Raw genomic sequence first — 14,717 nt, forward strand, 5'->3', positions numbered from 1 at the left:
AGAAAGATTTCAAAAATATTCAAGATAGCAAGCATTTAGAAGATCTTGCTGTCTTGTGATTGTTAGTGTCTCTTTATGCAAATAGAAGATATAAACGCTGCCCTCAATGAGCTTTGAATTTAGTTGGGGAAAAAGAAATGTATATACAGTTCAACGAGATAACAAAATAATAAAAAATGATTAAGTTCAATGTATGATATGGCTTATACAAGCAGTATGAACAAGAATAAGGGCAATTAAACAAAAACTGCAAATGACATTTTATAGAAACATCCTTATATCAGTTGAAAACACCATAACGAATCTTCCTTTTGCTGAGATTATCTATCTACTATTATTAAAAGTTATTTAAACTATAAGAAAGTGTTTAGCAATCTTGAGAGCTGTGTAAGATTCAGTTTTGACACAAACATCAGAAAATACTTGAAATACGAATTCACGTTTTATTTCATGAACATATAATGTTATTTTTTTCTGATTAATAGAAAAAGATTTTTTAGAAGAGGGCCAAGGTTTTCTAGTCACACAAATACTAGTTGTAATATTGTTAGATTCCTGGAGTCTGAAGAACATATCTAGGTAGGTATCTATATCTACACTTGATCTTCAGAAAAATCAAGTATAGGGGATGGAGAGAGGGAGAAAGGGATTCACTGTTTAATAGATTTTGAGTTTTGCAAAATGAACATGTTTTGAAGATATATTTCGCAGCTCTGTGAATAGCATACTGAATGTGCACTTAAAAATGGTTACAATGGTAATTTTTTTTATAATAAGAAAAAAACAAGTGTCCTTCTATAAAGGACACAAATAGGTTTTTCTTGAGGAGCAACAATTCCTAGCTTTATTTTAGACATTAGGAGCTACTTCAAAGAAATGAATGCCCTTTTAGAAGCTTATAATCTAGTTAATCGATGAAAGATTAGCCCCGTTACTAGTGGTAGGTCATCTACTGTAAGTCTAACATCTGTCAAGCATTGTGCTAAACATTTTATATAAATTATTTCCAATCTTCAGTTCTCAAAACTATAGAGGAAAATAAGTTTTATCATCCCTATTTCTCTATTTTGTCATTAAGAAAGCTAAGTTTTATAGATATGAAGGTTTAGTACCTTGTTCAAGGTTGCAAAGTTTCTAATCTTGGAGTTGGTATTTAAACCCAAGTCCATCTAGCCTCAAAATCCATTTTCTCTACACAACTCTCTGCCCCTAATTTAAATAAAAAGTAATTAATACAGATAAACAACTGGTAATTTGGCACTCTAATTTGGTATTTCTGCTGTCAGCTAACATTGTTTCATTATAATTATTCTGACGAAATTAAAAGAAAGGATACGTGATAGAATTAATGTTACCAGTTAGTCTGGATTACATTTTAACTTGAGAAAGGGTAACCATATAATTTTTTTGTTGGCTTGAACTGTCTCTCTTTTTATTTGTTTTTAACTTTCGGAAACACTAATCTTTTTCCCTGTGTATTCGTGTGCAGGTTATGTGGGTATGTAATTTGTGCCGAAAACAACAAGAAATCCTCACTAAATCAGGAGCATGGTTTTATAATAGTGGACCCAATACGTCGCAGCAACCTGATCAAAAGGTGCCCCGAGGACTACGGAACGAGGAGGCACCTCAGGAGAAGAAGGCAAAACTGCACGAGCAGGCTCAGTTCCAAGGACCCTCAGGTGACTTAGCTGTACCTGCAGTGGAGAAAAGTCGAACTCATGGGCTCACGAGACAGGATTCTATTAAAAATGGGTCAGGAGTGACGCACCAAATTGCCAGTGACATAGCTTCAGACAGGTAAACATTTTGTTTAATCTTTAGGTAAACATTATTATTACTCTTCATCCCAAACAGAAATACAAATACATTGAAATGTTTAGGCAACAAGTTGTCTAAATGTCGCATAAATGTCCGTGTGTTTTATACAAATGCCAAAAGGGATGTTTAGGACTTGAGCTATTAGAGGTCTGAACAATCTTAGGTTTAATGAGGGAGTGTTAGGTTATTTGACTTTCCAGAATAAAGAAATGAGTTAAACAGAGGCGAGGTAGAAGGTTATTGGCGTAGGAAAGACAGACTGGGGTAAGACCAATGGGAATGAAGAAGAGATCGTTTTAAGACATTTCAGAGACGTTGATGGAACAGACTAACTAGAAGTGGCAGGAAAGAGAATGGGGGAAATTACTATGTTTCTAGAACGTATACCTTCGGCTGAAGGAGGAGGTAGTGTCCAAGCAGGCAAACAGATAAAAGGGTGTCATGAGTTTGCTGTATCCGTGGGCTAATTGGGATCAATTCTGTTGGCTTCTTCATGTTCAAAATATTAGACTTTTATAAATAGTATTTATGGTTCTATATTTCCTAGCTTTGAAAGGGGAGAATGGAAAAATTTCATGGGAAGATTATTTTTCTATATCATATTCCTATTTGAATTGGAAATTAAAAAATATATATACTATATCTGGTTTATATTATTTCTGTTGTCCAGAAGTGGCCCATAAATTTCCATGTAAATACGTACAAAGTTATGCATTTGTGGAAAACCAAATCTAAAATTATACTAATAGGATGTTGGGTTCTGAGCATTCATTTATCACAGGTAAGATAACGGGGGGTCACTTTATATTGTGCCTAAAGTTGTCACCCTCATGTGCTGCTGTGTCTTGTGAGAATAATAAAATAATGGCTTCACCAGTTCTTTTGAAAACTAGCAAAAGAGAAACAAGGTAATCCTATCTTTGGGGAAAACAGGGTTGGTTTCATGGCTGAAATACTTAAAATCTCAGGAACTCAAGACTTTTAAGTTTAGAGGACCATCTTAGTTTGATTGAGGTCACTTTAAGGAGACAAAATAGTTTATTTGGAAGGCAACCCCAGACATCACCTATAGGTAGGGGAATGAGCAATGATCCAGTTAAGAGAAAAGACATTACTGCACATTCAAGAGCAGATTACCTCTTTTGGCAAACGTGTGTCAATTTTACAGAGACTTCTTGGGGACAGGGTAGAATAGCCTCAGAGTTATCTTACCTAATGGACAAGGAGATTGAGGTATTTATAAACCCTATCTTTCCTTTGTTATTGGTCTAGGGTTGTTCTTGGAGGGTGTTAACTCTCTGGAACTCACTGTCCAAGCAGGTTCCTTTGGCCAGAGAAAGCACTTAGGCAGATATAGTAAGAACTGTGCTAAGCAGGGGCTGGTAAATGATGAGGCGGTGTGGATTGGGACGGTGGCAGTGTCTGTTATACAAGGACTTCAGAAATCAGTAAAGTCTGTAAAATGGCAACTATAATGGTCATGCTGTAAGAACTTGTATGAAAAAATAGATGATAACCAATGGGGATAGGATTTTCAATGAATGAATGAATGAATGAATGAATGAATGACTCAAATGAATGGTGAGAGCATAGACACATTCTGCAAAGACTAGATAGATGCAGGGGATAGTCTCCTCTGGGGTTTTGAAAGAGTTTTAGGAAGAATAAAGGGAAATGCTAAAATACCAGATCACATAATAGATGATTACGTTTTGGAATGTAGACCATCAGGAAGTCGTAGATGTTAAAAATAAATGCAATAAGTTTACGAGTGATTAACTCATCTTTGTAAGGAAGATAGAGACACATCTCTAATCTTTGAAGAAGGTGGTGATGAGAACAAAGATACCTCTTTCAATATTCTCTCAACTCTTTTTCATTGGGCAAGTATTAGCCTGAATACGAATCAGTAGAATCTGATTTATTGTGGGAAGACTAGAAAGAGTGGTTCTTTCTTTTCTTTTCTGTTTTTTTCTTTCCTTCTCTTCTGCCTCGTGGCTTTGGATTCCATTACTAGTAAATGTGTACCTTAATGCCTGAAAGTACGCTGTAATTACACCTTTTCAGAACCTCACATAAGTTGAGCCAGTAGCTCCTTTTGTTGGTGAGAATTGCTTTAGTCAGGGAAGAAGTTAGAGTTTAATATCAGATTTAGTGGTTATAGCTAGAAAATAGAATTGGTTATAATTGTAAAAGTTTTTATTTGGAAAATACTCACTCCTCAATAGTAATTCCATTCCCCTTATTATAAACAAAGAAAGAGCATTTGTTTCATCATTATTAAATGCAGATTCTACAGCAGTTTTGTTTAGTGTGTATCTCTGAACCCCGTGAATTCTCTCCCCTAGGGCATGGGGTGGGTCATGAGTCAGCAAACTATGCCCCCAGGCCAAATCTGGCTTGCCACCTGTTTTTTTTTTTTTTTTTTAATAAATAAAGATTTACTGGAACACAGCCATACCTTTCCATTTACTTCTTGTTTATGGCTATTTTCAGCTCTAGCTTCAGGGTTGAGTAGTTACAAGAGACCATTTGGCTCTCATAGCCTACGGTGTCTACTCTCTGACCCTCTACAGAAAATGTTGGCCCAAACCTACCCTAGGGAGTAGTTAGCTTTTGTCCTGTTGATGTCTTCTTTCTTTGCCCATTTTCTTTTGTTACTGTTTAAATTGACTTAAGCCTGCTTTCTTGTTCTGCTCTTTCTGTCCACCTCCCAGCCTCTGCCTCCCTCTTTCCCTCCTTGTTGTTTGGGTAACCACCCCCCCCTCCCCGCAACTTCCCCTTCTCTCTGTTGCTCATTTTCTCTTCTTATCCCTCCCCTTTCTTACGAGAATGGACCTCTGAGCAGTTTGAGTTGGACTGTGAAATGGAGCTACTGATAGGAGTATAATTTAAGTTTAAATAAAGTAGTATTAGTAATTTGTTTCCTCAATACCATTCAGAAACTGGTGGCTTCAAAAAGAGAAGCTTTGGTTCAATTATTTTAAATCTCTCTGGATCTTAGAATTGTTTTTGACAGATACAAAAGTATGTTACTTTTTCTTCTTTTAAGGAGTTTTAGTTTAATTCTTAACTGCATTCTACGGTGGTTTCAACCTGTTTTATGACTTCTTCCCTCCCAGGTTTTGGCACAGTGCTTTACACATGGACCCTTAGTATTTATTGAGTGAATGAGTACCAATTGGCCCTGGAGCTTAGTTTCCAGTTAATAAGTATTTACTTAATTAGTTTCTTCATAAAATGGTAAATATTTATTATCAGTTCAGATGTAAAATACTGTTAGACATTTTCAAACATGTTTTTTATTTCAGAATAAGATTTGAAAGAACCATTAAAAATTATGTACAGTGTGCTTGCCCTTTGTCATGCCCTTCAGGAATGCCCAGTGGCTTCTCAGCCTTTAATTTACACACACATAATGTGGAGATCATATTAAAATATAGGTTTGAATTTGGAGGTCTGAGGTCGGGCTTGAAAATCTGTATTTCTAACAAGCTTACAAGTGATTCCAGTATTTCTAGTGCAGGTTGGTAATAACGAGGTACCTAAGAATATCTTAGGAAGGGAAATGTTATGCCCAGATTTTAATATCGCCCCCCAAAAAACCAGAGACCGCCAGGGAGGCCAAAGCACACATGCAAAAGCAGAGGGCTTTATTACAGGTTTAGGCTCACTGGGGCCTCAACTCGGGCTCACAGACTTTACCTGCGTGATGGATCCATGCTGAGAGTGAGCCCCGAACAAAGAGGGGGCAGGGCTTTTATGAGTTTGGGAAGGGGGAGTTACAGGAAATTGTGACATAGTACAGTGATCCAATTATTATTACACAATATTATTGACAGCAGGTTTATCCAATTATAACATTTAGAGTGTTAACCAATCACAGAGTAGACCCAGGACCCAGGACCCTCACATATGGTGTAACTAGCCTTAGGCAATAACTGATCTAGGCCTGCCCTTAGGAATGTTAAGGGTATTACAAGGGTGGTCTCTCTTGCCTCAGGGCAATGTGTAACCGCCTAATAGTTCTGGAGAGACTGACCTTTAGACCTTAGTTTAGAGGGGAAACTTAAAGCCTGTCATGGCGTCTGCTAGGTTCAGACTCCTGTTCTTACAGAAACACTAGTGGCCTTTAATACTCAGTAAAATACTGCAAGGCATATATAAATGAATATGTAAAGTTCTTGGAAGCAACATAATTGTACGTTGAATATACTGCTCTGACATATTTATTAAGTGGGGGTCAGAAGGTGGCCTGGTGGCAGATTGACTACATTCAGGTGGCTGCAAGCACCTGGCTCCTTTATTACAACATGGTGGCTGAGAATTCACTTATTTAAATATCTTCTATTTGTAAAAAATATGTTTCTTATTTATTTCCTCTTTATTATATAGTTAGAAATATATATCTTAAGTAATATCTATTGTTATGCCCAGATTTCAATATTGTCCCCCAAAACCAGAGACCACCAGGGAGACCGAGTCACGCATGCAGAAGCAAAGGGCTTTATTACGGGCTTAGGCTCTCCGGGGCCTAAACTCGGGCTCACAGACTTTACCAGTGCAGTGGATCCGTGCTGAGAGCCCTGAACAAAGGGCCTTTGTGGGTCTTGGGAAGGGGGAGTAACACGAAATTGTGCCAGAGGCACAGTGATCCAATCATTATCACATAACATCATTGGTAGTAACTTTAACCATACACATTGCTTAAAGTGTTCGTTACTTTTGGCAGGACCCAATCACAACATTTAGAGTATTAACCAATTACAGAGGGGACCCAGGACCCTCACATAGGGTGTAACTAGCCTTAAGCAATAAGTGATTATCCATAGCTTCTGTCTCTAGGCCTGCCCTTAGGAATGTTAAGCATTTTAGCTGCCCGCTTCTGATTGGGTGTTACTAGGGTGGTCCCTGGTTGAGCAATCTGTGTCCTTTCATTGTCTAATGATTCTGGGAAACTGACACTTAGGCCTCCAAGGTCAGAGGGGAAACTTGAAGCCTGTCATGGAGTCAGTTTGGTTCAGACCTGCGTCCTTACACTATGTAGTTAGGGTCTTTTACCTCTGGATTCATTTTCAAGATAGTCAAGGGGATATTACCAAATAACTGTTTTACAAAGAGGCCTTGGGATGGAGGAGGGTTGTGAACCGCTGGGTTAGGGAATCGAAGGTGGGATCTAGAAGAGGGTGGGTGAAATAACCATTTAAAAAACTGTATTTTTTGTTAAGAAAATAAAATTAGGTAAAAGTTAAAGTAAATTTGCCAACATTTAGTGGAAGTTTTATACACTTGAAATCATTTAAAAGTTGGATGCTTCATAATTTTCCTTTTTTTCATAATTTTCATAGTTGAAAATTAGTAGTTAAAATTTAGGAAAGAGTTAATTTTTTTCTTTTATGTACAATTTTACTGATTATTTGTTTTGCACTTCCTAGGACACTGGGAGAAGTTAAAAGGTAATAAATATTATGAGTAATTTGTTTGGTGGAAGTCAGAAGACAGAGTCCGTGTTCTTAGTTCTTCCCATTACTATTATCATTTGTAGATGTATGTCTTTTGATTGTGTTAGTTAACTACACAAGGTAGTTAACTTATCTCCTTTAAGAGCAGGATGCAAGGCGGTCACTGACCAAAGGAAGTGTGATCTAAAGGTCACTGGTGGTGGTGGGAGTATTTGAGGCTGCTGCTGCACTTGCCCTTTGGGATGGAGGCCTGTTTTGTCATGGCTCATTCTTCAGCAATTGAGATGCAGGAAGTCATGTTTGTGGGAGACTTTAGAAATTGTTGGTTAGACGTATGTGAAAGAGAGGCTGAACAGTCTTATCATAGAGTGGATAGAAGGTGGTCTGAATGTTTTTTTCCTACAGTGGTATTGCCATTTATTGTATTGTATAAACCTACAACTATTTATGTATTTTATTATTTTGTAATTCTTAAAAGTTTTGTGATCTATATCAGCAAGGTGTCACAAAAAGAAAATGCATTCTTATTGAGCAATGTGTAATTTGCACAGAATTTTTGTTTCATTTGTATTCCACTTGAGGGCACACCTCAGTCACTGAAAACGTCAATTCAAAAAAGAAAAAATCTAGTGAAGAAGCAACATCTATTTAAAAATTTTTAAAAATGTTTTTAATTTATTTTTGAGTGACAGAAAGAGCACGAGGAGGGGGAGTCAGAGAGAGAGGGAGACACAGAATCTGAAGCAGGCTCCAGGCTCTGAGCTAGCTTCAGCACAGAGCTTGACGCAGGGCTCAAAACCATGAACCGTGAGATCATGAACTGAGCTAAAGCCGGACGCTTAACCGACTGAGTCACCCAGGCACCCCAGCAACATCTATTTTAGAAATGACAAAACAATACAGATACAGAAGGTGTATTTTACATGTTATTCTGTCAAGCCTGACTTTTCTTTTGATGTTAGTTCTTTAAAACTAATTTTAGTCATTTTCAATTACAAGAATTTTTTAGGGGAGCACCCAAAAAGTAAATTATTGACTCCATTAAAAGAAGAACTTTAAAATGGGTGATGGGCATTGAGGAGGGCAATTCTTGAGATGACCACTGGGTGTGGTATGTAAGCCAATTTGGCAATAAATTATATATATATAAAAAGAATTTCAGCGCACCAATAAATGCTGACATTCTAAAACCATTGTAAAAGATGTTGAAGATTTTCTCTATAAAAGCAAGGGAGGAATTGAACAAAGTAAATTTCCTGATGCAAAGAGTCCTGGGTATCTTTTTCATTAATGTATTCCTAGCACTTTGCACAGTAATTGACACATAGTGGTGCTCAGTGAATAGTTGCTAAAATACTGAATGAATGGAATAATAAAATAGCTTAAGAAAAAGGTGGATGCATCATAAGGGCTTTGGAGCATCTGACAGAACCCCCAGGAAAAGAATGAGGATGATGAATATGAATAACTTATGAATAACTAGAGTTATGGACTCAAATACTATGAACTTGATCTCAGCGTCTTGTCTCTGTTTCTTAGCCTGTTTTACTCCCATGCGTCTCCAAAAAGGTTTTCAGTGCTCAACTGTTCTACATGGTGGGAAAATGACCATGCATGGAATTTGTTTAATAATTCAGTTTGTTTGAAATGTTCAATTTGTTAAATAATTGAATGAAAGGAGTTTTGTAGTAGCCTTCATATTGAAAATCAGTACATTATTGGCATATGCATTTTAAATAACACTTGGGAATTCATACAATAAGTTAGCTTAAAGCTATAAGGAGACTAAGTAGTCAAGAAATGAAACTTTGCTGTGAAAATATGGATAAGGTCCAAGATAATACATAGTTGAATTGAGATTTATGCTAATTGGGGTTGAGATAGCTAGAATATAATTATAAACTCTGCCATTTGAAAGCTATTAAAATGTCTCACCATTTGATTATATACACAATGGTACACATATAAAAGTATTTCAGGATGGGCTATAGGCATTTTGATCTGACCCTGAATAACAAAATTGTTCTTGCTAGTGGACCATAAAAAGATTTCCCTGACTGAAAAGGATATAAGTAGAATTTTATGTTTTGTGCCTCTTAAACTGGGTGCGAGGCAAGAGTAACAACTCTTGACCTCATTTACAGCATGGAATTTGGAGTTACCCTGTCTTCTGATATTAATTCTCACCATAGTCTTGATACTTTAAAAAAGTTTACCTTTCTTCATAGGTTAGAAGTTAAAAAAAATAATATATGAAAAGCACATATTTTTTAATAAAATCAGATTAAATTTATTTTTTTCTTTAACAGGAAGTGTTGGAAGTTACTTTGTTCAAAATGACGTATTATTATGCTTGAAAGATTGCAATGCTATTTAAAATATGGTTTGATCTGTGTGAGGGTGGCTGGGTGACTTGATCATTAAGCATCTGATTTCGGCACAGGTCATGATCTCATGGTTTGTGAGTTTGAGTCCCACAATCAGGTGAGCCCCACTTCGGGTGAGCACGGGCCCCACATTGGGTGAGCCCTGCTTTTCTTTCTCCCTCTCTCTTTCAAAAAAAAAAAAAAGAAAAGAAAAATGGTTTTGCTTAATTACCCCCAGCTTGAGTTGTTTCCACATTTGAACTATTATGAATAATGCCGTTATGCAAGTTTTTGTGTGGCCATATCTTTTCAATTTTCCTGTCTTTTCTATTGCAGCAATCCCTGTGAGTGTGAAATTTTATCTTGTTGCGGTTTTGATTTGCATTTTCCTCATGCCTCATGATATTGATCATCTTTTCTTATACGTATTGGCTATTTCTATGTCCTCCATGGAGTGGGGTTTAGTCGAATCCTCTGTTGTTGCCTTCTTCACTAAGATTAAAAGTATTCCTTTGATTTCTTCTATTACTGTTATGATTTTACTTTGACATCATAAGACAGTGATCTGTCAGAAACGTGTGAGGTGCAGATCAAACCTTATTTTTTATATATGTGGCACAATTGTTTATTGAGTGGTGACTCTTTTCATCCCTCCGATTTGAGATGCCATTTTTAGATCACATATTGACTTACTGTATTTTGGGGTATATTTATAGATGTTTTGTACTCTCCTATTTATCAGTCTGTTCAAAGCATGTGTCTAGTTTCAAAAAGTTCATTGCTGGTACATAAGCAATTCAAGCTGTTAGTTATTGAAAGCAAGATACTGGCAAATAGGCTCTAGTAATACATTAGATTTCATAGTGATTTAGTTAAGTAACCTGTGATGTATCTTGGATTATGCAGTGAGTGAATTGTGAAAAAGTGGGAAGGTTCTGGAGAGTAGGGAGGTTCAATTTATACCAATAATACTTCTTTCAGGGGCACCTGGGTGGCTCAGTCAGTTCAGCATCCGACTCTTGGTTTGGGCTCAGGTCATGATCTTGCAGTTCGTGAGTTCAAGCCTGACATCAGTCTCCATGCTGACAGTGCAGAATCTGCTTGGGATTCTCTCTTACTCCCGCTCTCTGCCACTCCCCAGCCTGCGTGCTCTGTCTCTCTCTCAAAAAATAAATAGACTTAATACTTCTTCTAGTTATATAGTTTGAATGTATTAGTGACCAGAGCAAAAAGTGAGAAGAAAAGTAGCAATTGTATTAGAAATGAAGTATGAAATATTCTTTCCTGGTGTTATATTGCTGGAAATGGCACCGGTAAATAGGAGAGTTCAGCTTTTGAATGATCAAGGATAAACTTGTATTTATCATTTTTTGCCACCAGATGGCGCAGGGGCATCCCTGAAGCAAAATGATCTGATTCTAGTTGCAGGGATGGATTAAACTGGCCCTTGAGATTGTGAAAAACCGATCTTCGTGTGTATCTTTGCCTTTCCTAGCTGAGTATTATATTTATTCCAAAATCTCTAGTTCTGAGATCTTCATGTGCCAGACTTGTATTTACAACTGGTGGTTGCACAGTCTTTTTGTTTCATGAATATTTCAAAATCAAAATGTTCTAAATCTAAGTGTGTGTTCCCTCCCAAAGGGCCAGCTTTGTTGTCATTCCCCAGCTCTTCTGACGGCACCATCAGTCATCCTGCTGCTCAAGTTAAGATACTTACATATTATTTTTTAGTCCTCTTCCTCTGAGTTCCATATTCAATGAATATTTATTCAAGTTTTTGATCAATTGCATCTTTACTGAACCTCTTGTATTCAACCCTTCCTTTCCAGTCTGGGTATCATCACTGCCCTGTTGAGGTACTAACTGTGTCTTCCTTTCCTTCTGGTGTTCTGGCTCTCAGTTTATTTGCTTTTCTCCATTTTCTACTTCATTTCCAGAATAAGGAGTTTAAAAGTATAGATATAGTGAAGTCATTAATTTCCTCCCTTTAAAAAAATGTTTTATTTATTTTTGAGACAGAGAGAGACAGAGCATGAATGGGGAGGGGCAGAGAGAGAGGGAGACACAGAATTGGAAGCAGGCTCCAGGCTCTGAGCTGTCAGCACAGAACCCTCATTTCCTCCCTTTTGATACCTTCTCATTTTGTACTTAAATTTCAAATCCTTAGTTTTCAAAGGGAAATTAACATTCATTGATTACCTATTATGTTCTAGGCTCCGTGAGAATAAAATGTAAGGCATTTAATTTTAACTCCCACAATGAGGTAAGGTGGGGTTTAAGATCTTTTTTATACTAAAATGGTTTCTGAAGATTCTAAAATTAGAGGTATAGCTTCAGTTGAAACATACATTTTTCTGGCTCCAAATCCTATTCAGCTTTTCGAGACTCACTAATTATCTGTATTTTTAAATCTCATCTCCCATCACTTTCCGCCCCATGCAACCTATGATATAGCCACAGAAGATAACTAATGAATTAAAAAAGTATCTTTTATTCTTCATATTTAAAGTATTTGCTCGTGCTATCCCTCTCATCTAGAATTCTGTTCTAGCTGTGCATGTACTATTTAACAAGTATTTGCTGTTGATTGTGTGCCAGGCAGTTTTCTAGGTGCCGAGGGTACAGCAGTGAACAAAATAGACAAATCCCTTGCGGAGGTTGCTAAAAAGCTGGGGAAGACCTAGAGAGAAGAAATAACTAGTGAACTGGATAGTGAAATAACTTGAGGCCTGTGCATTTGCTCTACAGGCTATGTGTGGAGCAGAACGCCAGGGGGCGCTGTTCACTTAGATGTGAGTGGCACCTCCTAGCCTGGCCTCTGTTGCAGAGGAAGTTAATACAAGGGAAGAGAGTAGGGATTTTTTTTTTTTTTTGAGGGGGAGGAGGGATGGTTAGCAATTTTAAATTAGAGGTTAGGGAACACCTTAACGTCGAGTTAAGACCTGAAGGGGGCGAAGAAGTAAGTCATGTGGTTATCTGGAGGAAGAACACTTCAGGCAGAGAAATTATAAGTGCCAAGATCCTTAAGTAAGGGTGCCCCTTGGCATTTCTGCCTAAAACTTACTTTTTCTTCAAATCGTAGCCTACATATCCCTGCTTACACGAAGCTTATCATTTTTTTTCCAGCAGGAATATTTTTTGCTTATGAAGTGTACTGCTATTAAAGCACTTACCAGCATCTGACTTTCAGTACCTTGTTATCAACTTGTTTCCCTCTTATTAAATTTTGAGCAACTTTAAAGTACACTATCTTTTACATCTTTGTGTCCATACATGCCTACTTTTGGTTCTAGAAATCATAGGTACTCAATGAATATTAATCAAATTGGAATAAATTTAAATAAATCACTGAAAAGACAAGTAGATAACTGATTCTTTTCTTCTTTTTTTAAAACTTTATTCATTTATTTTGAGAGAGCGAGAGCGAGAGAGAGAGAGAGCAGGGAAGGGCAGAGAGAGAGGGAGAGAGAGAATCCCAAGCAGGCTCTGCATTGTCAGCGCAGAGCCCCATGCAGGGTTCAGTCTCACAAACCATGAGATCTCGACCTGAGCTGAAATCCAGAGTCGGTCACTTACCTGACTGAGCCACCCAGCCGCCCCCGCCGATGGTCTTTCCCATACTATTTACCTGTTACAATTGTGCTATGTTTATAGAAATTGAAATTATTTATGTAATCCAGTATTGTATTTTCCCCTGCCTCTTAGAATAATTCTCTTGGTAATGTCTTTATAAAAACACGTTACCTGCGTAAAAACTAACCTGCTGGCTGCTGCATATGACTCATGTCTGTATACTCTCGTTCCTTAGACACCTACAACGATGATGGTGCATTCTAGGTACTTTAACATATTTAACAATTTTTTTAATGTTTTTTTAAAATTTATTTTTGAGAGAGACTGAGAGAAGAGAGAGCATGAGTAGGGGAGGATCAGAGAGGGAGGGAGACACAGAATCCAAAAACAGGCTCCAGGCTCCGAGCTATCTCTTCAGTGCAGAGTCTGAGGCGGGGCTCGAACCCATGGACCACGAGATCATGACCCGAGCCAAAGTCCGACGCTCAACCAACTGAACCACTCAAACGTCCCTTTAACATCTTTTTTAAAAGCAATTCTTATGCATGTTTGCTTTGACCTGTCACTTTTTAGCTTCAGTTTATAGAATGTGACTAAATATCTTGCTGTTTTTCCATGTTCTTCAGCCTACTTTCGGGTAAGGTGACCTATATCCCCGTTTGTTAGGGTCAGTCCTGGCTTATACCTGTTGTCCCAGGATAATTATTAAGAGCATTTACTTTACTCTCAGAAGTGTCCTGATGTTGACAATAAATTACATGATTTCCCTATTCTTCTTGGGGGCTTTCCAATGAAAATCATGCACAGTACTTGTTAGACTTGTGGAAAGTTCCTCATGGAACTATATTGCAGCAAATCGCATTTCAGGTAGTTAGCCTATAATATTTATTAAGTATATACTTCATAACACTTGTATAGAAAGAGAAATACAAAAAAGGTGCTCTATGCCATAAGAATTTATAATCTAGTAAGTCAGGACTAATGATGTAGTCATCTAACTATTTGAATTTGGTGACAAACAAATGTAACAAAATATAACTTAGAAATATATGAAATTAGAGGGGTGCCTGGGTGGCTCATTTGGTTAAGTGTCCGATTCTTGATCGTGACTTAGGTCAAGGTTTGTGAGGTCAAGCCCCACATTGGGCTCTGCGTGGACAATGTGGAGCCTGCTTGGGGTTCTCTCTCTCCCTCTCTCTGCCTCTCCCCTGCTCGAACTCTCTGTTTCTCAAAATACATAAGTAAACATTAAAAAAAATCTATGGGATTAGAGAATTAAATGAACACATTTAAATGATGGAATTATATAGGACAGTTTGGGGAAGTTTTTATAGGTGTAAAAACTTTAACAGAATTTTAATGAAAAAAATTTTAAAGACAGAAGACAATACAGCATAATATAGACATAGTAAGAAAGCAAATTGTATAGTGCTGATGTTCCTAGATCTTTAATATATCTTCTGCCACTCTTTAATTTATTTTGGTTCTCAGA

General features: G+C 37.3%; 1 protein-coding gene across 1 annotated transcript in view; it reads left to right on the forward strand.

Annotated features, from left to right (window-relative positions):
* The window catches only part of RIMS2 (regulating synaptic membrane exocytosis 2), a 497,675-nt gene that overhangs the window by 155,819 nt on the left and 327,139 nt on the right, over positions 1-14,717 (forward strand). Inside the window, exon 4 of the mRNA XM_029923706.1 lies at positions 1,490-1,800. Within this exon, the coding sequence (XP_029779566.1) occupies positions 1,490-1,800 (311 nt within the window). The remainder of the gene's footprint in view (positions 1-1,489; positions 1,801-14,717) is intronic.

The sequence above is a fragment of the Suricata suricatta genome, chromosome 15, assembly GCF_006229205.1.
Source record: "Suricata suricatta isolate VVHF042 chromosome 15, meerkat_22Aug2017_6uvM2_HiC, whole genome shotgun sequence".
Taxonomy (NCBI): Eukaryota; Metazoa; Chordata; class Mammalia; order Carnivora; family Herpestidae; genus Suricata; species Suricata suricatta.